Source organism: Cavia porcellus, unplaced genomic scaffold, assembly GCF_034190915.1.
Source record: "Cavia porcellus strain 051 isolate PalLab524CR breed Dunkin Hartley unplaced genomic scaffold, mCavPor4.1 scaffold_8, whole genome shotgun sequence".
Classification (NCBI taxonomy): domain Eukaryota; kingdom Metazoa; phylum Chordata; class Mammalia; order Rodentia; family Caviidae; genus Cavia; species Cavia porcellus.
In genome coordinates this window covers 49,716,530-49,740,979 of record NW_026947491.1, presented here as the reverse complement: position 1 = coordinate 49,740,979, position 24,450 = coordinate 49,716,530, and the positions used below count along the sequence as shown (strand labels likewise).

At 37.9% G+C, this 24,450-nt stretch overlaps 1 protein-coding gene and 1 long non-coding RNA gene across 5 annotated transcripts in view; one reads left to right on the top strand and one right to left on the bottom strand.

Moving 5' to 3' along the window:
* Positions 1 to 4,508: 4,508 nt before the first annotated feature.
* On the top strand, positions 4,509 to 24,064 carry Prim1 (DNA primase subunit 1). Of its 2 annotated transcripts, none has more exons than XM_063254978.1 (13): positions 4,509 to 4,673; positions 5,484 to 5,641; positions 8,118 to 8,224; positions 8,295 to 8,368; positions 9,605 to 9,741; positions 11,299 to 11,357; positions 12,296 to 12,402; positions 13,109 to 13,200; positions 13,515 to 13,653; positions 19,180 to 19,249; positions 19,957 to 20,048; positions 21,091 to 21,189; positions 23,888 to 24,064. In XM_063254978.1, exons 1-13 carry the CDS (start codon positions 4,571 to 4,573, stop codon positions 23,905 to 23,907), a joined length of 1,257 nt encoding a protein of 418 aa, XP_063111048.1. In that variant the 5' UTR covers positions 4,509 to 4,570; the 3' UTR covers positions 23,908 to 24,064. The 2 variants fall into 2 exon arrangements, with proteins under 2 accessions (XP_063111048.1, XP_013014647.2); XM_013159193.3 differs by having other exon boundaries at positions 12,293 to 12,402.
* Positions 10,422 to 24,450, bottom strand: part of LOC106028988 (uncharacterized) — a 59,261-nt gene continuing 45,232 nt past the window's right edge. Inside the window, exons 4-5 of one of the 3 annotated variants that reach the window (XR_010049314.1) lie at positions 21,995 to 22,049; positions 10,422 to 13,173 (exon numbers count right to left, since the gene is read on the bottom strand). This is a non-coding gene — a long non-coding RNA (uncharacterized LOC106028988). The remainder of the gene's footprint in view (positions 13,174 to 21,994; positions 22,050 to 24,450) is intronic. The other 2 variants (XR_010049313.1, XR_002792764.2) reach the window with 2 other exon arrangements.

The window sequence follows — 24,450 nt, the reverse complement described above, 5'->3', positions numbered from 1 at the left end:
CCACCATGTTCTCTCGGAAGTCCGGCCATTAGTTTTCAATCCACCACAATTCATGACTTCCAGTTCACCAAATCTGATGTGCTCTTTTCAGTCTTCATCTTCACTGACAACAGTTACTCTTTCACAACTCTCTTGTTCCCTCCCTTGGCTTCTGTGAATTCACTGTCTCAACTCTTCTGCTTCTATTACTCTTCATTCTCTTCATCTGTTGCTGCCTTCTCTGTGTCTCACTTTTCTTTCTGGACTGGAGACTGAAGCAAGGCATCTTGCACTGAGCCAAATCCACATAATTCTTTTTTTATTTTTTATTTTGAGACAGGATCTTGCTAAGTCACTAAGACCTTAAGCCCCTGGACCTGTTGTTCTGATGTCCACAGATGAGAGAAGAAATGTGTGCCAGCTACAGAAATAATTTCTCTCTGCACTTTGTGTCTATCTGGGGCCCTGCTGGTTGGATGTCACCCACTCAGAGAGTAAATCCTCCCCACTCAGTCTACCAACTCATATACTAGTGTTTTCTAGAAACTTCTTCACAGATACACCCAGAAATATTATCTGTTCTCTCACATATGTTCATTAACTATTTGTAGAATAAATCAATGAATTAAAGAACAGAATAAACTGTGCCTATCCAGAATAGATCATGCCGCTCGGTGCTAAAAACATCCAAAATAACAATAATAAAACTGAACTGAAAGAAAAGTCCATCAAATATGTCTTCAAGAAACTTGAGGAGAAAAACTTGGTTCTGTAAGATACACTCCCAAAAAGCTGCAGAATGGTGTAGCCAGATAGTGTAAGGCTTAAAAGAAGAGAGTTTTATTCTTATATGAATGAAATCACAAAGGAAAGAAAAGAATGGCAATATTGCCTCCCAGTGGCTTTTCAAATAAAAACCTCTATGCTGGAACACAAGTGAGGAATAGAATATTTACCTAGCAGTTGCAAGGTTGTGGGTTCCATACCTAGTACCACAAAGGAAAAAAAAAGCAAGCTTATAGTTTATATAGAATATTACTTCAGGGATTTAGCACACAGACTCTGTAGGTTGTTGGATTCTTCAATTAAACTCTCTCCCACAGACTAGCTGAGAGATCTTGAACAAATTGCTCAATTCTTGACTATTTCCCTATCTGTAAAATAGAAAGTGATCTTTGTACCTAACATATAGAGTTCTTATGAAGAATAAAATTAAAACAGCAAAAAAATTAAAATAGTAACTGATGCCAGGATAAACTAAATAAATTTAGCTATTATTATTCCCTTTTTCCTGATAAGACAATTAATGGTAAGGCAAACTTTGTCCATTCCAGCTGGTGTAAGTAAAGACCCTGAGTAAAATGGTCTAAAAACAACCAAAAAACTATTTCTCTGAGTTCTGGAGCCTGGGAGTACAAGAAAACTGTTCTGGCAGGTTCGGTGTCTGGAGGGATTGCTTTCTAGTTCCTAGATGATCATTCCTAGCTGTGTTCTCACATGATGGAAGAAGGCAGCTCTCTGGGGCCTCATGTGGGCTCTTTCCCTGTTCATGAGAACAGAGACTTCATGACTGGTTGAAGTCTTGACTCCCCCATACTATCACATGGTGATTAGGTTTCAATGCAGAAATTCTAGAGAGGAACAAACATTCAGCAACCATAGTGTAGAAAGGAAACCAAAGTAAAACCTCCATAAACTCTCTCTTTTTTGTGTGTTTAGTAACTTGCCTTTATCACCAATTTTGGAAGTCACATAATACCTGAGACACGTTGTTCATGGGGTAATGACTGACTTACTTATTTTTCAGGAACCTGGAGACCACTTTTGTCTATCTCAAAGTAGCTAAAATCACCAACTCCTTACCCTGGCCTGCACACTAAAAACTACTCTCAGAGCATGCTAAGGGCACCACTTTCTCAATTGCAACCTATAAACCATTAAGTTTGATTACACAGGGATAAACTACAATTACTTTCTCTCCTTCCAATCACCTTTCCACAGGCCTCAATTTATCTCTCTGTCTTTCTTTCTTTTTTTTCTTTTTCTTTCTTTTGTTTTGTTTTATGGTTCTGAAGATTAAACTCAAAGCCTTCATATTGAGCTATATCCCCAGCTCTTTCTTAAGTTCTATTTTGAGATAGAGTCTCATTAAATTGTCAGGTTGCCCAGGCTGGACTCCAACTCCTGATCCTCTTATCTCAATCTCCCAAAGTGCTGAGATTACAAACATATGCCACTGAATTGACTTTCTGGTTTTTATTTTGTTTTGTTTTTGGTTTGTTTGCTGTTGTTGTTGTTGCTGCTGTTGTTTTTGTTTGAAGCAGAATCTCACTATGTATCTCAGGCTGGCATCAAACTCATGGTAATCCCTCTGCCTCGGGGACCCAAGGGCTGGGATTATCAGTGTATGCCACCACGCCTGGCTTTTTGGTGGAATTTTTGTTTTTATATTTAGTTTTTTTATTTCTTTTAAGCGGAGTCTCACTATGTTAACCCAAACTACACCAAAGTAACCATCCTCCTGCCTTAGCCTCCCAAGTGCTGGGATTACAGGCATGCACTATCACATCTGGCCAGAAAATGGTTTCTTAATTCCATCAATACCTTTAAACAGTATCTCCCTCAGCAAAATGGATTTGCAATAGGGCTCCCATCTCCTCCTGTGTGTCAGCCTTGTAAATATTGGAAATAAGCCTCTAGACTCAATTTTTTTGGTGTGCATAATAAAGTATTCAGACACCAAGAAATCTTGACAAGGATTTTACTTTTGCAAAATGACACAAGCAAGCCCCAGCAATGAGGTAGCAGGTATACAAAACAAAGGAATGTTGCACCTTTTATCCCTAATGCAGGTGAAGCAGCTGACTTTATCCCCATTGGTCGGATTGAAGGTTTACAGTCTATCCTGATTAGCTAGTTTAAATAGTTAAAGGAAGAGAAGAGTGGGGGTATGGGGCACTGAAAGTCCTTGGTTGTTGATAAATTATCTTTACCTGTAAACTATGCTCCCCAAGTCTAAACTGAGCAGGCATTTCTTATAATTTGGTATGTTCAGGAGGGGCTGCTTAGGATGGACAACAGTTCAAAATGGAGGCGTTCTTGTTTGATAGAAAAGACAGAGCTGTTGTTTCTCAAATAAATACTCCTTTGCAAAATTCTTGCTTTAGCAATTGGCATACTATCTGTAATTGCCTTTGCTTTCTCTCCTTATGTCTTAGCTCCTTAAAGTCCTGCCCTTCTTAGCAACTGAAACTGGAAGAACTAAAGAAGTCAATTACTAAAGGCAGCAACAAGGAAACTAAGAAACCTCCACTGGGGAGAAGGATGCCTGTAATCCCAGTATTCTGGAAGGCTGAGGCAGGAGGATCCCCAATTTGAGCCCAGTCCGGGCAATCTAGCTATTTGGTAATTTTCTGCCTCAAAATAAAAAACAAAGGCGTGGGGAGTTAGTCCGTGCTAAGACCCTAGATTCAGCCCTGTGTACTGCCACAAAAAAGAAAGAAAGAAAAAGAAGAAAAGGGGCCAGGGATTTAGCTCACGGGCAAAAGCACCTGCCTGACAAGCCAAGATCATGAGTTCGATCTCGGGTACCCAAAGTAAAAGAGAGGGAAGGAGAGAGAGAGGAAGGGAGAAGGGAAAGGGAGAGAGAGAGGGAGAGGGAGAAAGAGAGATAAGTGGGCAACTCTGCAAAGCAAAGCTATTACTCTACTGGAATGAAAATCGTGCCAGCAATAGAATTCGCTGTACCCACAACAGAATGATGCATAGAGGTTGGGAGAACCAAATAAATTTTATGGAGGATCTCGGGAAATTTTCAAATAACTGTCTTTTCTACAGCCCATTTTTTAATCATTTAACCCAGAAAATTGGGAAGACTGTGAGCATTTTCCCAAATTAGGCTAATAGGAGTTTACTAGAGACTTCTCTAACCAGCGATTGAAAACAGGGCCTTCCTACTGGCTACATCCCCAACTTTCGTTTTGTTTTATTCTGTTTTGGTTTGGTTTTTGAGACAGAGTCCCACAGTGTAGTTCAGGCTGGGCTTGAACTCTCATCAATTCTCCTGCCTCAGTCTCCAGAGTGCTGGTTTTACAGACATGCAACACCAAACCTGCCCTTGTTATTTACACAGTCTCGATGAGTTGACAAGGCTGGGCTCGAATTTGTGATCTTTCTGCCTCGGAGTCTTGAGGGCTAGGATTACAGGCATGTGTCACCACCTCTTTTAAAAGATTATAGAAGGTTTGCGGGTTTTTTGCTTTGTTTCGTTTCATTTTGTTCTGAGAATATTCATAGAATTTGCACAGGACATTTTTTAAAATATATTTTGGTAACCTAAATCAGTTCTTCTTAGGGAACCTGTTTCTAAAGTGGACATAGCCACTCACACCCGGAAGCTGAGGGTGCACCTCAAGTTGTCCTGACAGGTGGGCGGAGACCGGCCACTGTAACGGGCTGCGAGAACTACAATTCCCATGAGCCTCAGCAGATGCCGGGCCGCGACCTCACCGCGCCTGCTTACTGGTGGAACGTCAGACTGCGCGGTTCCCGCCAATTCATGCAGTATTACTGACTGAGAGTTCGCAGCGCCATGGAGTCGTTTGATCCAGCCGAGCTCCCCGAGCTGCTCAAGCTTTATTACCGGAGGCTCTTCCCCTATCCCCAGTACTATCGCTGGCTCAACTATGGCGGAGGTAATGGAGGCTGGGAGCGGGATGAGTACTGGGTCGGGAACCCAATAAGGACACTCGGACCGGACGTACTTAAGATTGACAATATGAAATGCCTCAGTGCCCTGTTTTGTTGGTGGTGCTGGGATACAGTGTCAGGGTCTATCACTCTACTACTGGACTACATCCCCAACCGTTTGTGCTGTTTTATTTTTGACACAGTGTCTCACTAAATTTAGGCTGAGCTCGAATTTAGGGTGCTCCTGACTCAGCCTCCGGAGTACCGGGAATGACAGGCGTGTACCACTGCACTCAGCATTTCCTGTACAGTACTGCTATCTACCCTGCCCACCACCTCACAGGTGTAAAAGGCTCAGCGTGAATCTAGTGAGCAGTTTAGTACGCCCAGACTTTCAGAGATTAACTAGGACCAGGCATAATAAAGTTTCAGAGGGTTCATCTGCATCAGCGTCCAAGGAGCATACTTTCTTCTTCACAACTGAATCGGTTAGTGCCTACCAAGGAGAGAGAAGAGGCATTGTATATTTATAATTATTTATTTTTCTCCTCATGTTTACTTTTTCCTAGCAAGTGTGGAATGGTAAACTTAGTATTAAGGATTAGGTCCTATCTTTTCACACCTAGAACAATGTTGGGCACGAGGGCTCAAGCAGCATAAGCACCTGCCTTGCAAGCAGGCGGTCGTGAGCTCGATCCCTGGTACCGATAAAAAGGAAAAAGACAAAAAAAAAAAAAAATCTTCCCATTGGTTAATGTTATAATTCCCTAAGCTGAATAAAGTACCTTATTCTAAAATGCATACTTACTTTGCAGTGGTAAAGAATTATTTTCAAAACCGCGAATTTTCGTTCACATTGAAAGATGATATTTACATTCGCTATCAATCATTCAACAATCAGAGTGATCTGGAAAAGGAAATGCAGAAAATGAATCCATACAAGATTGATATTGGCGCAGTGTATTCCCACAGAGTAAGAAATGTTTTTTGTGTTTATTTTGTTGTTTTATTTTATAAATCAAGACTAGATTAGTGCCACTAGAGTTTTGAAATTAAAATTTTATTTGAATTTATTGTAGTTGAAAATCCACATTTTTAAACATGTTTGTTGTAATCATTTTTGTTCCTTGACACAATACTGACTGGAAATCATTTGGAAGTAAATTGGTTGCAATCTCAGTAGTATTAAAAAAAAAAGTAAAGCTGGGCATGGTGGCAGAGGCCTGTAATCAAGAGGCTGAAGCAAAAGGATCACAACGAGTTGGAGGCCAGTGTGGGCTACATAGTGAGTACAAGACCAACCTGCACTATGTTGCAAGACTTTGTCTCCAAAAAGCCAAAAAAAAAAAAAAAAAAGAAAGAAAGAAAGAAACAGTATCTGGCTAAAAGAGTAAATGAGAGCCTCAACAAAGTTTAAGAGAGGAAAATAAGAGAATTACATTTGATCTCAGTATTGGAGTTATTTTTTATTCCAGTTTCTTAACACTCCCATACTGGTTCCATTAGGAAACCCCCTTTGACAGTATCGTAATGCATAAAATCCAGCTATTACCACTGCTACCACCACCATCTTTCATCTGAATTACTGAAAAAAAACCAACAGTTTGCACTGTAAACTGGAGTCCGTTCTCAACACAGCTGCCAAAGGGATCCTTTTGAAGCAACTCATTCTGTTTCCTCTGCTCACTCTATGAGGATTAATTCTATAGTATGTTATTAGAGAAGTTTCTCTGATAGTGTAGAGTACTCTAATGGCTCCCCCATCACTCATCCTCAAAATTCTTTTCTTCTCTTCACTCACTGTGCTCATGTCACACTGTACATTGTGCAGGCTGTTTCTACAGCCTAAAATTCATTTCCCTGGGCATCTACCGGCTTTTCCTCACTTCTTTCCACTCTTTTCTCAAGTAGCACTGGGAGGGCCTGCCACTCCTCCCATTCCTGCCCACCCCCATCTATCCTGAGTGCTTAGAAGACCCCTGCAAGAGAAAGTATACCATAAATAATTATTATGTGTTGAATGAATGACAAACCAAAATTACCTTTCCTACCCTCCTTAAAATTAAACACTGGGAAATGGAGTATAATATAGATAGGGGGTAATGGTTTGTGAATGGAGTTTTCATATTATATATAACTTGTTTCTCCTATCAAGCCTCATTATTATGAAGAAGAAAATAGGCCTGGAGAATTTAGTTGCCCAAAATTACACAATTTCTAAATGCATGTAGGACTTGGTTCCAGTTTTTTTACTCTAAACCCCAGGCTTCCCTACTGTCATTAGGGTCAGGAGAGAAGTAAGAAAACACAGGTAAGCCAGGGGTATACCTCAGTGGCACAAGCACCTACCTGGCAAGTGTGAAATCATGAGTTCGATCCCTGGTACCAAAAGAAAGAAAGAAAGAAAACACAGGTAAGAGAAATGGTTTGAAATTTATTCCCCTTTAGAGGTTAGAATGAAACTGCAGAAAGACCAGAGTACCACTTTATTTTCTTTCCCTAACACTGAGAGAAGAAAAAAAGCCCAAGTCTCTGTGTTTATATATGTGTGTGTATGTGTATGTGTCCTTGTATCTGTGTTCCATGTATCTGTTGCTGGGATTTAAACCCAGGGCATGAGTACGGAGCTATGCTCTCAGACCGTTTTTTATTTTGAGACAGGATCTCACTAAATTGCCCAGACTGGACTCAAACTTGCAATTCTCCTGCCTTGATTTACCAGAATACTGGGATTACAGGCATATAGCACCACACTCAGCTATTTTTTTTTTGTTGTTGTTGTTGTTCTTAATTGGGTCAAGACAGTCATCTGTGAACTTTTTTCTTTTTTGTATTTTCTTTGTGGTTTTTGTCAGTTATGTATATACATGGAGTTTATGAAAATCAAATAGTTCTCTTAGGGTAAAAATGTTCTACCTTTTCAACCATTTATTGCTGCCTAGAAGCAGCCTATTTCTTTTAGCTGATTCATATGGCATTTACCTCCTTGTCTCTAAGTAAGAGGCTTATTTTTCTTTCATTTTTCCATTTTAATGTCTACTGATATTCCTCTCTGGCAGATGAGGATTAACCTCTCCGCACAAGTATAGCCTCTGTGTCCCTACATACTCTTAATACAATTTTTGTCAGATTAAAAATTAGAGTTAGGGGCTGGGGATTTAGCTCAGCGGCATAAGTGCTTACCTTGCAAGCGCACAATCATGAGTTCAATCCCTGGTACCAAATAAATAAAAATTAGAGTTGGAGGCTATGTACTGTTTTAAATAGGTAAAAATTAAAACTATCATCAGTTCTGAATGTGTGGATTCCAAAGTAATGACCTTTAATTAATATAGACCTGTCATGATAGTTTGTTTTTCTTTGGTCACTTTTTCTATGTGAGTAGAAAGTAGACAGACTTAACAACATAGCAACTCTTATAGAAATTAATCGATATTTTATATTCATAGCCCAATCAACACAATGCTGTGAAGCTGGGAGCCTTCCAGGCTCAAGAGAAAGAACTGGTGTTTGACATTGACATGACAGACTATGATGATGTGAGAAGATGCTGTAGGTAAGGACATACAGCTTGCTGTTAGGGTGCAAGGTATCAGTGACAGTGAATAATGATGACTCTGTTCCAGCTCTGCAGACATATGCTCCAAGTGCTGGACCCTCGTGACAATGGCCATACACATCATTGACCGAGCACTGAAAGGCAAGTATCAATAATGTCTGAGTGAGGGCAAATGCAAGAATCTCTTCTCTGAATATTAGTTTCTGTATTTTTTAATCACATTTCATAAACTTCTAATATGTCTCCTTGAAACATCTGAGAGGAAAATAAAACATAAGAATGAAGTGGTACTCAGTGTGCCACATGTGCCTGTAATTCCAGCAATCTGGGAGTTGAAGCAGGAAAATCACAAATTGGGAGTCTAGGTGGGCAGCTTAGTAATTTAGTGAAACCTTGTCACAAAATAAAAATTTACAAAGGGTTGGAAATGTAACTCAGTTCAAAGTCTCTGAGTTCAATCCCCTTTAAATCCAAACCAAAAAAAAAAAAAAAAAAAATTAAAATTGTAGTGGAAACTTTAATATAACTGTTCAACAAACCATTGTGTTTTTTCCCAATTTAGACTTCTGTTGATCTAAATGAATGAGGTATAAAAAGATAACAATTCTTAGCTCAGATAAGTTACACAGTCTAAGGAAACATTTAAAATTTGAAGATCACATTTATGTTAAATAACACACTCAGGGACCTATATGATTGTAGGACACCAGAAATGCATATAAGAATGTACACAACCAGGTGTGGTAGTACTCATCTGTAATTCCAGTACTTTTAAGAGGAGACTAGCTGGGGATTTATTTAGTTCAGCGGCATAAGCGCCTGCCTGGCAAGTGCAAGGTCATGAGTTCGATTCCCAGTACCAATAAATAAATAAATAAATAAAAATTGCTATGTATGCAAGTTTTTTTTATTTTTTTCTTTCTTTTTTTTTTTTTTTTAATCGGTACCAGGGATCAAACTCATGATAACTAACTCTTATATAGAGTATTTGTTATGTGCCTGGCACTGTTCTACATACTTTAAACATTAATTCTTAATATCCCTAAGGTATTTTTAAGAACAAATGACCAGGCCAAGGATATAGCTCAGCATCATAGCACCTGCCTGGCAAGCATGAGGTCATGAGTTCAGTCCTCAGTATCAGGAAAAAAAAAAAGTGATCAATGATCAAGGACAAATGAAAGTGCTGGACATAAAGACATTCTTAGCAGGAAGACCAGAATGAAGTCATGAGGGCAAAAACATGAAAAACAACAGTAAATAGGTAATTTAGTACAGTTTACATGAAAGTGTACATGAACAGATTTTTAAAAATGATGCTAAGAAAAGTAAACAAAAATAGAAGTTTATACATTTTCTTTTTTCTCCCCTCTACAGAGGACTTTGGGTTTAAGCATCGTCTCTGGGTATATTCTGGAAGGAGAGGTGTTCATTGTTGGGTCTGTGATGAATCAGTTAGAAAATTGTCCTCTGCAGTACGTTCTGGGATAGTTGAATATTTGAGCCTTGTAAAGGTAAGGGTCTCTTAATTATGATTTACATTTTCTTTATTTACTACCAACCCTGGTATCCTTAGTAACAAAAATTTAAGTTGTCTTGCTGGAAGCAATGATGCATACCTGTAATCCCAGCTACTTGGGAAGCTAAGGAAGGAAAATCACAAATTTAAGACCAGCCTGGGCAACATAGTAAGACCTATCTCAAAATAATACAAAAGCCAGGGATTTAGCTCAGCAGCATATGCATCTGCCTGAAAAGCACAAGGTCATGAGTTGATCCCCAGTACCAAAATAATACAGAAGTCAGACATGGTGGCCCATGCCTGAATTCCAGCTACTTAGGAGGCTGAACCAGAAGGATCACCATTCCAGGGCAGCCTGGACAATTTAGTAATATTCTGTTGCAATAAAATTAAAAAGGAGTAGGGATGTGACTGGGTGGTACAGTACCACCAAAAAAAGAAGTAAGCTATCACTATACCATTCACATTCCAGAGTAGATAATCTTACCAGTAATCATTTAAAATCATAATAGCAACCCAGACATGGTAGAACATGGCTATAGTCCCAGCATTCAGAACCCTGAAGCAGGAGAATTGATCCGGCCTACAGATCAATCCGTGGGGTGTACCTGGAGGAGGAACGGGGATTAAATAAAGACATAGGGGAGACAAAGAGAGACTGAGGCAAGTTGAGAGAGTCCAATCAAGCCCCCATTTATTCCAGAAGTGATTACATCTTTTATAGGGAAAGGGCGGGCTGGTGGGACAGGAAGAGGCTATGGGGATGAATACAACAGGGTCATTGTCATGTCCGGGTATGTGACGTAAGCAGGAGAAGATTATGGTTAATGTAGGCAGATGCATTGTGCCCATAGGAGAGAGAGAGAGGCAGTGAGGCAGCAATGGGTCTTTCTGGCGGCTCCTTACAAAGAATCACTTGAGCCCATGAATTTGAGAACAACCTGAGCAACACAGCAAGACCTCATCTAAGAAAATAATGGAGTAATTTTTTAAAATAATGCATTGTTTAAGATATTTTGAGGCAAATGGATCACAAGTTCAAGGCCAGCCCAGGCTATATAGCAAATTTGAGGCTAGCCTGAACTACACAGCAAGACCCTGTCTTAAAAAAAAAAAAAAAAAAAAAATTGTATTAATAAAGATTAATTTAGGGGCTGGGGATTTAGCTCAGTGGCATAAGTACCTGCCTTGCAAGCAGGCAGTCGTGAGTTCAATCCCCGGTACCAATAAAAATGAAAAAAAGACCAAAAATAAATAAATAAATAAAGATTAATTTGTCTAGAAGTTATATAATTCTAAATGTAATAATTATACACACCTCAAAGAAAATATTAAATTATTCTATTATATATATGTAAATTCTTTTTGTTGTTTTGTTTTAAAACAAAAAATAAAAATGATACAGAATTTCCAAACAAAATAATAGGACATTTACAATGGTTAATATATTGCATATTATTATCTTCAAAGTAGTTGTTTAGAAGATATAGGCATGAAAAAAATGATCAAACAATAAACATAAGTTCTTTTTTAATGTTTTACTTTTTAGGGTGGCCAGGACGTTAAAAAGAAAGTTCACCTAAGTGAAAAAATTCACCCTTTTGTCAGGTCTGTTGGAAAAGACTGCAATTAAGTCGTGTCTAATATGCTTACGTGTGCTTTCAGAATTGTCTTACTATCAATTTTCACAGCTGGGTAGCATTTTATAATAATAGCTACAGTTAGCTGAGTGCATAATTATGCTGCAGTATCCTGTTGGCTTCTACAGTTGTTCATTTTGGCCTTCACAACAGCTTCATGAGAGACATGACAATACTCCATTTACAAATGAGGAAAGTGAGTTTTAGAGAGATTATATCATTTGCTTGGTATCACACAGTTGTTACATTTAGCATTCTTGAGCTTAACCCCAAGCCTATGCTTTTTCTGTTGAATTCAGTACTTCTCTAGGATAATGGGAAAAGCATTCCATTAGAAAAGGCCCTATTCTGTTATATACTATGAACCTGATGAAGTATTTAAGCCTCCATTTCCTTATCTTTATGATGAATAGATCATCTGCTGTACCCATCTCACAGTTATGGCAGAAATTAAAGGGCATAGTAGATATTAAGTGTATTTGCAAAGTACAAGCACTACACATTTGAAATGTTAAAGCAAGCAATTCAGAGAAGACTAGACTAACCCACATTCTAATTCTAGTACTAATATGCTGCAGTGGATTACTTACTTTCTATGCTGTTACACTTTTATGATGCTACTAACCTTGATTATAGAGTTTAAGATGTAAACATTTCTTGAAAAAAAATAATAAAAAAGAAGTAAAGATTTTTTGAATATCCTGTGCCAGCTACTACACTAGTATCTTTCCCCTTTTAAGTGTCTTATTTAACTCATAGCCTAGCAAAGGGATATTATTCCCATCTTACACAGTTCTAGAAATTGAGAGAAAATAAGCAGTAGCCTCACACTCGAGTACAACAATAACTAAAGTTATATATGTTGTTTATAGTATCAGGACTTTGTTATTGTTATTCCTACAGAAGATCTATACACATAATTAAAAAATACTTTGAAGAATATGCATTGGTTGATCAAGACATTCTTGAAAATAAAGAAAGCTGGGATAAGATTTTAGCTCTTGTTCCTGGGAATATCCTTTTCTGAAACCATTCCCACATGAGCAAGTTATATTGATTTATAATATTACAAATGCGCTTATGTGTAAATTTAATCTTTTTATACAAAATCTCTTGGTTTGTCTTTGTTTTTGAAATAGGGTCTTGCTATGTATTCTAGGCTAGCCTCAAACTCACAGCAATCCTGCCTTGGGCTCCCGAGTGCTGGGATTATGGGCACATGCCACTGTGCCTAAATACAAACTATCTCTTGTATTTCTACATTTTTGTATCTCTAATCTGGAATGCCATAAGAAATGTGGCTTGGCACCATTGCACATGTCTGTAATTCTGGCATTCAGAAGGCTAAAACAAGATTGCCACAAGTTGGAGGCCAGCCTGAAATACATAGTGAGATCCTGTCACAAAACAAAAATAACTTCTTTCTAAATGTGTAAGTTTTTCCAGGTGTGGCACATGTCTGTAATCCTAGCACTCAGGACGCCAAGGCAGGAGGATCTCATGAGTTCAAGGCCAGACTGGGCTACGTGTTTGGTTCAGAGTCAACCTGAACTGCATAACAAGACCCTGTCTCAAAAAACAAAGCAAAACAAACAACAATATATATGTGTATATATTTTTATATATGAAAGTTTTGTATATCTTTGTGGTAATACATACTAAAAACTCAGTAGTTTGCTGATATGCCCTAAATGAATGTGTTCCTTAATGTCACATCACCAATTCATGAAGAACTTCAGACATGCTTCCAGAAGTCTCACAATTCAGTTCAGCGTTGGGAGCATCTGAAAAGAGTAATCAACACATGTCAGGTATATTCCATTGAAATCTGTATTTTCAAATATGCTAATGTATTTCTTAATTGAGTGCTGATTGTTTTGTTTGATTAGTTAAAGATGGTTGAAGATCATTTTTTAACCTTCTTTAAAGAAATACTCAGAATTTCCCTTTCAAATACTCCCTATTTGTCCAGACTAACTAGCCATCTCTCTCCCTCTTTCTCTTTCTGCTTCCCTACCTTCAAGTAAATCATCTGGTTTATTTAATTTTTATTAATGAAAATCTTAAAAATTAAGAAATACTCAAAAGTTCCTACTGATTTTCATACTGGCCTTGCATCTTCTAGAATATCAAAAATGACAAATGTGGACCCTGGCTGGAGTGGGAAATTATGCTGCAGTACTGTTTTCCACGGCTGGATATCAATGTTAGTAAAGGAATCAATCATTTACTGAAGAGCCCTTTTAGTGTTCATCCTAAAACAGGTACAATGTAAAGAAAGTAAGGAAAACTAAATTTATTTTTTTTGTTTTGTTTTGTTTTAGCAAGCATATCATAAAGGTATGAACATATATCTGGTTTTTTTTGTTTTTTTTGGACCAGGGATCGAACTCATGACCTTGCACTAGCAGGCAGGTGCTTATGCCACTGAACTAAATCCCCAGCCCCTGAACATATATCTGTGATATTAAAGACTGAAGATTTCTTTTCTAGCTAGTACCTAACTTATCTTTTATGTTAAAGTTTCTATGTAATTCTTTTTTTCAGTAAATGTTTAAGAGGTATGAAGTTTAAATTAGAATTGATAAGAAACTAAGCCTGGCATGAGGGGCACACACCTATAATCCCGGCACTTGGGAGGCTGAGACAGGAAGATCACTGTGAGTTTAAGACCAACCTGCTCTAGATAGTGAGGACCCTGCCTCAAAAAACAGAATAAAACAAAGAATTGGTAAGAATGTAGAAATCACAGGATAGAAACTTGCATTGCACAGATAAAAAAACAGTAACCCGGGGGCTGGAGGTTTAGCTCAGCGGCATAAGCGCCTGCCTTGCAAGCAGGCAGTCGTGAGTTCAATCCCCGGTACCGATAAAAAGGAAAAAGACAAAAAAAAAAAAAAAAAAAAAAAAAAAACAGTAACCCAGGATGTGAAAGTGACTTGTTCAAAGTCATAAAACAAGTTGTGTTGGTGCTGGGACAGAATTCAGTTCTCTCTTCCTTCCCCATCCCAGTTTCACTAGTATTAGGGATTGAATAAAAAATAAAAAAGGGGCAGGGCAAACCAGGGGCAGGGTGTTGCCCTGCCCCTTTTTTATTTTTTATTTAGAAACTAGGTATCAGGCTTAGCTTGACTTGGATTTGCAATCCTTCTGCCCCAGTCTCCGAGGGTGCTGGGATTACAAGTAAGCACACATGACCACATCCAGCTGAATTCAGTCCTTTTTTGTTTTTCTGTTTACATATTTCTTTTTTATGATTTTAGTTTATTAGTACATATATGTAGTAAATAATGTTCATTGATTGTCAGAACTTGTGCATGTACATTACATGTCTTAATTTCTTTTTTTATCCTTTTTTTGTTTAGTTTTGTTTTATTTTGTATTTTGTTTTGTTTTGTTTTGTTTTGTTTTGTTTTGTACATGTTTGCAGTATATAATGTTTACATTTCAAAAATTTTCTGGTCTTGCCAGGGATTTAGCTCAATGTCTTAAGCATTTGCCTGGTAAGTGCAAGGTCACGATTTCCATCCCCCATATCAAAAAAAAATTTCTCTTTCTCCCGCATTTCTTTCTTCTTCTTTTTTTTTTTTTTTCTTTTGAGGCAGGGTCTCACTATGTAGTCCAGGCTGGCCTCGAACGCAAAGCAATCCTCTTGCCTCAGCCTCCCAAGTGCCAGGACTACAGTCCCGTGCCACCATACCTGGCTAGCATCAAGTTATTAAATAATGCATCCTTTTCTTATTGAATTGAAGTACTCTGGCATTGTCTTTTTTTGTTTGTTTGTTTTTTGGGGGTTTTTTGTTTGTTTGTTTCGGTACCAGAGATTGAATTCATGAACTCATGACCTTGCACTTGCCAGGCAAGCACTTATGCCACTGAGCTAAATCCCCCGCCCTTTTTTTTTTTTTTTTTTGAGACAGTCTCACTGTGTAGTTAATCTGGCTTTGAACTCCTATATAGCCAGCCTGTCCTTGAACTCAGGCTTTGAACTCCTATATAGCCAGCCTGTCCTTGAACTCAAGCAATCCTTCTACCTCAGCCTCCTGAATGCTGGGATTACAGGCATGCACCATATTAGTACATTTTAGGTATGCATAATGATAACTTTCATCATAAGGAATTTGTACCTGTACATGATGTATCTTCTTTTTCGTATTCCCCTTCCCTCCCAGGGGAGGTTTCTCTTCCCCCTGTTTATTTACAAGAGCTTTGTTTTCAGTTTTTCCTTCTTATTTTTTTCTCGTTCCTTCTTTTCTCCACCACCCTTTGTTCCTTTTCTCATTTGAACATTTGCTTCCCATTTCCCAATTGCTATTACACATTTTGTTCCATATTTACACTTTTGGCTTCTCACACCAAAGAAACCATGTGGTATTTAATTATGTGTGCCCAATTTATTTCACTTTAAGAGTATGGTCTCAAGGTGCATCCATTTAGCTAGAAATATCTTTTTTATCTTTCTTATGACGAGTAGTACGCTGTATTAAAAAAAAAATCTTCTTTAGCCATTCCTTGGTGGATGAGCACTTGGGTGGTTTTCAAGATTTAGCTATTATGGGTGTGCCTATATCACCAAGTGTGATGCTTTTAATTCTTTCAGGAAGATACCAAGAAGAATAGCTGGGTCAAATGGAATCTCTACCCCTAGTTTTTTCTACAGTGAGAGCACTAATTTCTACAGTGGTTGCACTAGTCTGCACTCCCACCAACACTGGAAAAGCATTCCTTTTCCCCCACAGTCTTGTCAGCATTTGTTACTGGTTGATTTCTTGATAATAGTCATTCTTTCTGGGTTGAAATGGAATCTCCTTGTTTTAATTTGCATCTCCCAAATGACCAGTGATGTTGAACTTTTTTTCATATATTTATTTGCTATTTCTACATTTCATCTGAGAAGTATCTGTTTGTTTCAGATGCTCATTTTTGGATTGGGTCTTTAAATTTGAGTGGTGTAATATTTTTTAGTTATTTATATATTCTAAAATAATAGTTTTTTGTCTCTGGAACAACAGGTAAATTTTTCTTCTCACACTGAGTTGTTTCCTTACTCTGTTTCTTTACTCTGTTGGTGGTTTCTCTTGCTGCACCAAAGCTTTATAATAAGATTTAGATACCCAAATTGTTGATTCTTTGGGGTAGTTCCAGTGCAATTGGGCTTTTGTTCATAAAGTCTTTGCCTAAACCAATGTTTTCAAGGATTCTACCTATTCTATCTTCCAGCAGATTTATTGTCTCTGTTTTAATATTTAGATCTTTGGGACTGAGGATTTAGCTCAGTGGAACAAGTGCCTGCCTGGCAAGCGTGAGGTTGTAAGTTAGATCCCTGGTACCAAAAAAAAACAAATAGATCTTTGGCTAGGAGTGGTGATGCATGCTTGTAATCCCAGTACTCAAGAAGCTAAGGCAGAATTATCATTGTGAGTTTAAGGCCATCCTGGACTACAAAGTGAGTTCAAAGCCATTCAGAACTGCACAGCAAAACATTGTCTCAAAAAGACAAAAAAAATTAGATCTTTGATCGATTTTGGGTTTAATTTAGTGTATAGTGAGAGTCTAGTTTAGTGCATTGATCTAGGTTTAATCTCCAGCGTGTGGGAAAAAAATACCAATACAGTAAAATGTAAAGTCCTTTAAGAGTATGGCACACATTCAATTCTTCCAAATTGCCTTGTTTCCTTTAATAATCTATAATAGCCGGGCGTGATGTCTCACGCCTGTAATCCCAGCACTCGGGAGGCTGAGGTGGGAGGATTGTTGCAAGTTCGAGACCAGCCTGGGCTACAAAGTGAACTCAAGACCAGCCTGAACTGCATAGTGAGACCCTGTCTCAAAAAAGCAAAACAATAATAATAATAATCTATAATGACTCTGCAGTTCATGAAGTTCCCCTTCAAACCTGTCAAATTTGCTTTTAGCTTCTTTTGATTTATTTTAAGCTTAATTTTAAACCCCAGTGAGCATCCTCTCATTCTGATATTTAAGGTTTAGCTCAATTATTGCTTTCATTCACAAGAACTGTACTTACTTTTTTGGTTTTTTGTAATAGAGTTTTACTATGTAGTTCAAACTGGCCTTGAACTTACTATGTAGCTCAGGCTGCCTTGAACTAATGGTGATCCTCCTGTCTCAGCCTCCTGAATGCTGGGATTACAGGTGTGCACTGTCACACCACGCAACACTATATATGCAATTTTTTGTATGTATATTTTTATTATAGTTGCCATATTAAGAAGCTGCAGTCTTATCTTCAGACAAGTCCCAGTTCCCTTATTACTTGTTACTCTTGGCATTCCTCAGCTTCACTTCATTTTTTGTTTTGTTGTTTGTACTACTTGGGATAGGACCCTGGGCTTTGTGCATCCTAGGCAGGGGCTCTACCACTGAGTTACACCCTCAGCCCTTTTTTTCTTCCTTTATTTTGGTTTTACTTTTGGGTTTGTTTGTTTGCTTTGAGGGTCTCACTGGAGTTCAGGCTGGCCTCAAATCTGTGGTGATCCTCCTGCCTCTGCCTCCCAAGGGCTAGGACTGCAGGCATGTGCCACCACACTCAGTTTCTTATTTTGAGATAAGATCTCCCTAAATTGCCCATGCTGGCTTCTGCCTTGGCCTCATGAATAGTTGGGATAACAGCCATGCACTATTATGTCCAGCCATATATATGGTTTTTTGTTTTTTGTTTTGGTTAGGCAAATTCTCATATAATTCAGGCTGGCTTACTAGCTCAAAGCTGTTATCAGACAATATTGTGCAGAGAGCTAACTGTTAACCATCATGTCATTAAGGGCACATGACTGTATTTTATTTCCAGAGTGTTTTCTAAAGATATTTAACATAAACAGTCGTAGTGCTGCACACCTATAATCCCAGCACTAGGTGAAGCAAGAGAATCACCACAAATTTGAGGTTAGGCTGAGCTCCATATTGAGTTCAAGGCAAGCCTGAACTACATAGACCTTTTTTCAAGGAAAAAAAAGGTGTCCAACATGGAAAAAAAGAAAAATTGGGGCCAGAGATTTAGCTCAGTGGCTCAAGCATTTGCCTAGTGTGAGGTCATGAATTTGATCCCTGGTACCAAAAGAAAAAAGAAAAAGTTTCCAACATATAGGTGTCTATTTTGAACTCAGCAAATAAACTAAGCAGTATAATGAACCATTTCCATCTATTTTGTTCCATTTTGTGGACTCACTAAGTGGAATTTTTCTGAATGTAAATATGGAATTTTGTTTTGTTTTTTTGAGACAGGGTCTTGCTGTATAGTTCATGCTGGCCTTGAACTTACTCTGTAGTCCAGACTAGCCTTGAACTCATGACTGCCCTCCTGTGTTCAGCCTCTCAAATGCTCGGATTGCAGGAAGACATAACCATACCCAGCTTGGAATTTTAGAATAATTCTATTTTTCAATGTAGAAATAAAAGTAAAAATAAGAAAAACTGAGAAATAGATAAATAGTCTTCCCATCAGTTTCTTAAGATAAATAAGAGATATAACCAGTAGGAAAGTAACTTATATTTCTAAATATAACTTAACAAATAAATCTAACCCTCTGTGCAATTTTAACCAAGAATAACTCATTAGAAGTTAGGCTATAAGAAGACAGCCTATAAGCCCGGTGTGGTGGCACACACCTGTAATCTCAGTGCTCAAGAGGCTGAAGCAGGAAGGTTACTGAAAGTTCAAGGGCAGCCTGAACTGCATAGCAAAACCCTATTCAAAACAAAAAGGAAAGAAAACAAAGCCTGTAACAATTATCATTTCATAATCATCAGCTTATAACTCCTGGTTCTTACAGGTCGGATTTCTGTGCCTATTGATTTACAGAAAGTGGATCTGTTTGATCCCTTTACTGTTCCTACAGTAAGGTATGCTCCAGATCATTGATCATTCTCTGTAAATATGAATTTGAAATAGATTACATTAGATTCCATTTTAGAAAAGTCACTGCACAGGAATGGTTATTCAGTTATGTGGATGTTTGACTCTAAGATTGAATTTTGATGCCAGAAGCAGTGATACAAGTTTAAAATTCAGCTGTATTATAAAAGATTTTAAGGTCAGATAAGTTTGGGAGGGCTGGGCGTATAGCTAGGTTCAGTGTCCAGCACCAAAAATAGTGAGCCTGGGCAATGTCAGCTTAATCATATTAACAATCTATTTAAGGCTGAGGATATCTGTCTATGGTAGAGCACTTGCCTAGAATATGCAAAGCCCAGAGTTCAATTCCAGCACTACCAAGAAAAGTTTTTTTATTATAAGATTTCATAGATTTTAATAACATGCATGAAAAACTACAATAAGAAACTGTACTCTTTAAAGATTCCAAATTGGCTGTTCGTTGTTTGGGGGGCTCAGGGAAGGGGTTTGTATTTTCTTATTTATTTTTCTTTGTAGTGCTGGGGATTGAACCTAGAGCCTTAGCATGCTGAGCAAGCATTCTCTTCTGAGCCATACAGGCTGAAGCATTCCATATAATTGTTTCACAGAAAATCTTAGGAGATTCATTGGCTAGCACTAAATGCGTAATACTGACCAGAAACAAACTTGCAAATTCTCATACTGTTATTTGTAGCTCCCTCTGCTGTGAATTAAATGTCATTTCCACTAATGAAAAGGAAAAAGAGGAGAATGAAACTGAATCTGATATCAAACACAGAACCAGAGGTAGGTTCATATATTGAAGTTTTGTTTGTTTGATTGGTTTTTTTTTTTTTTTTTTAAACAAAGTCTTGCTGTGAAGTTCAGGATGGCCTTAAACTGACTATGTAGCCCAACCTGGCCTTGAATTTGCAATGATCATCTTGCCTCAGCCTTGCCAGTGCTGGAACTATAGGCATGCACTACCATGCCCAGCCTGAAGCTTCACTTTGAACACAAACTTACAAACTTTTTAACCACTTACCCATCCAATTATTTAATACAGGATGACTAAACATTAGAGGGTTTTTCGTTACTTTTCATAAGATAATGTAATAGGAAACATAGAAAACAATTTTATAAAATTTATTCAATACAAAAATCAACTGGCTAGGCATAGTGGCCCATGCCTATAATCCTAGCACTGTGCTTGATTCAATTATTAGAATAAGTATATACTTTAAGTAAATATACTTTTAAGTATATTTGAAAATCTTAGGAATATAAGCCTACTTTTCCAACTCCATGTTTTTAGTCTTAGACAATGTGTTTTTTATTGTTTTGCCATATGTTGAGATATGCTTTAAGTGTAAAAAACACTAGATTTAAAAGACTTATATGGGGCTGGGGATTTAGCTCAGCAACATAAGCGCCTGCCTGGCAAGCTTGAGGTTGTGAGTTCGATCCCCAGTACCAAAAATAAAATAAAGACGTATATGAGAGAGAATATTTAAAAATCTCAACCCTTACTATATGTGTGAAATTGCATGTTTCCTTATATTTGTATCTAGAAATTTTTTATTACACTGTAAAATTGTTTCTGTGTATATGGGAATCAAATTTAGGTCTTCTCATGTGCCAGGCAAGCACACTACTACTGAGCTAATTACCTGCACCCCACCCCTAGGAAATTCTTACAGGAGCCAAGGACGGTGGTGCGCACTTGTAATCCCAACACTTGGGAGACTGAGACAGGAGGATCTTAGGGAACAAGAAACTTAAAAGTTGTATTCTTATGTTATTCTTCCTGCCAACATGCTAATTATAGCACCCATGCTTCATAATTTAGATCATAAGAAGACCAGTCTAGCACCTTATGTGAAAGTATTTGAACAATTTCTTGAAAACCTGGATAAATCTCGAAAAGGAGAACTTCTCAAGAAGAGCGGTAAGACTATACTTTTGCCTTTTATCTACTTAAATCTGAGTAATTCAAAGCATCCAACAAAGGAACAATTTTTGAGCTATAGTCTTTGCCTCCCAAAAAAAATTCACTGATATATTTTACTGTTTTCAAAAATGAGGTGTCTGGCCACTGTGTTCACTCTTGCACAGTGGCCCACTCTCACACTGTAGGGTATACTACTTTTCCTACTTTTATTTGGCCCAAACTTCCTCTGCAGAGCCTGTTTCTTTTCCTACCTTTTACAAAAGTTTTGCTACATTAAAAAAAAGTAATAGCTGGGCATGGTGGTGCACACCTATCATCCCAGCATTGGGGAAGTTGAGACAGGATTAATGCAAGTTGAGCTCAAGGCCAACCTGAACTACATAGTGAGATCCTGTTTCAAAAAGACAAAAAAAAAAGGCTGCTTTAATTCATTTCAACACATAATATTTATTAAACATGTTTTACTTCCGGTATTATTGACAAAAAATGAATTATATATATATGTGAAGTTCAGAGACAGAGGCACAGTGGTACACACTCATTATACCAGCTATTCAAGAGGTTGAGACAAGAGGATTGCCACAAGTTCATGGCCAGCCTGTACTACAAAATGAGACCCTGTCATGTCAAAAATAAATAAAAAAGGTCTGGAAATTGTAGCTCAGTGATAGAACACTTGCCTACCATGTGCAAAACCCTGGTTTTAATCCCCACTACCACCCAAAAAGAAAAAAGATGAATTCTATACCATGTCTCCTTGTCATTAAGTACTAACATGGTAAATTGGAGCAATGGTACACACCTATAATCTTAGCTGTTGGGCAAGTTGAGGCAAGAGGATCACAAGTTGAGCCAGCCTGGAAAATTTAGAAAATTAGCAAGATCAGTCTCAAAATAAGGTCTGAGGATGTAGCTCAGTGCAAAAACCCTGGATTTAGTCCTCTGAAACTTAAAAAAAAAAAAACTCTAATGCCAATATACTATTACTTAATACATAAGTAGAATTTCTATTATCAGAAGTTCTCTGGAAGCTTTTCTGTTTTTCATTTTGGTTTGATTTTGTTTTTTGGGGGAAGGTGTTTTTTTAGCATTAGGAAGGTTTTTTAGAAGGTCTCACTATATAGTCCAGCCTGGCCTTGAAGTTGTAGAGATCCTTCTTCCTCAGCCTCATGGGTCCTGGGATTACAGGTGAGTACCACCACACCCAGGTTATAGTCTAATGAGATAGGGTACAGCATTGCAGAAAGGAAAGGGTATATGTGATGTTGGGCATCAAACCTAAGGCCTTGCTCATACTAGGAAGCATCAAACAATATCCCCAGCCTAGGTTTGTTCATTTTTGGGCCTCTGCCTTTGGCAGAGACAAGAAAGTATCAGATAATTACAAGCCCATCAAATAGTACAGGTAATCTAGAAGAACTGTCAGGAAATGATAGGATATAAAGCCAAAGTGATAGCTAAAGCCAAGATGGGCTTGAATTCCAAACTTAGTGGATTAGGCTTAATAAATAGGAACAAGGAGATTATTAGGCTTTTGAGAAAAGAGAGTACCAGGATGTGTAGTTGTATCATAAGGTCAGATAAGTAAATCTGGAAAGAAAAGGGTTGTAACACCAAGAGGATGGGCTATACCATTAGTACCTTAGCACTGGAAATCTATAACAGGTGCAAATATAGAAACCATTCTTGAAATTGGCAGTGATTTAGAAGTAGAGAGATGGCTGGGGATTTAGCTCAGCGGCATAAGCGCCTGCCTTGCAAGCATGTGGTCGTGAGTTCGATCCCCAGTACCAATTAAAAAAAGTAGAGAGATGAAAGGTGAAAGTGAAGCATCACAGATGGAAGGGGAAAGTTTTAAGGTAATTGTCAATTGTCACATGCAGCAGAGAACTGCTAAAATCCTCATGGGTATAGTGACTAGGAGGTGGTGCAAAGAAGATAGCAATGTCAAATGAAGAGTTCCTTGCAGAGAGGCTGGGGATTCAGCTCAGTGGCACAAGCACCTGCCTGGCAAGCATGAGATCATGAGTTCAATTCCCAGTAAAGTTCCTTGCATAGGCAAAATTTCACAATATATAAACCAAAAGAAAAAAATCATAGTAAACATTATTTAAGAGATTGATAGAGGGGCTGGGGATTTCGCTCAGCAGCATAAGCACCTGCCTTGTAAGTGTGCAGTCATGAGTTTGATCTCTGGTACCAAAAAAAAAAAAAGAGAGAGAGATTGATAGAGACCCTAGAAAACTGTGGCAATGTTACAGAAATAGGAAGACTTTTTCCAATTCAGCATTGCTTATTTTGTTGTGTTGGGGTCAAAGCCAGGGTCTAGACCAGTCCTTTACCACCAAGCCATTCCCCCAACCTCGACTTTAGTTCTTAATTAAATGAATATTGGCTTAAGTAGTGCCTAAGATAATTATTTTATTCAAAAGTAGACACACAAATATGTGCTTATTAAATAAACAATGATGACTCTGAACTTGAAAAGCTTTGCTGAGGCCTCCTTCCAACTGGCTGTGTAAGTCCTTTGTATTCTCATTCTGTACTGGTTTAGCCTGAACTGTGGGCTTCAGCAAATGTGAAAGCAAACCTTTATGCATGATGTGAATTTAACAGAAGCATGAAGCAGATCAAGATGTGACAATGAGTTTTGTTTCCCTTTACTAACTGTTGTTGTAAATCTATTCTATTTTAGATTTACAGAAAGATTTCTGAAGATAACAACTTCCCTCAAACCAGTGTGGATATCTTCTACATTCAACCAAGGATCAAATACTTCAAGACCCATTTAATAAATATGACAGAAATATATGTGTCTTAATGCTTAAAACACAATTTCCTTTTTTAAAATAAAACTTTATTAAACTAAAAATGTGTATACCACACAATTTATACATTCAAAATGTAAGCTTTTACCACATTGACAGAGTTGTACAAGTATAACCACAATCAAACTTAGGCCATTTTTGTTATCCCAAAATACTACTTATAGCTATCAGAATTTCTTTTACCTTGAGAGATACTTTAATGTTGAAAAGAATTCCTGAGACCATCAAAGAGCGTGTCAAGTTTCATGGAAGGGGCCAGTAAAGCAAGGAATAGAACTGCCCAAAATTTTGAAAATTTTAATACACAGAGCTAATTCTAATGCTGCCAATAGGTTCAGTTCTACCAGTTGCCATGTATAAAGGTGAGTGAGCAGTAATAACTCACTGGGTACAGCCTCCATATTTCTGGATAAATGACAGCTTTGTCCTT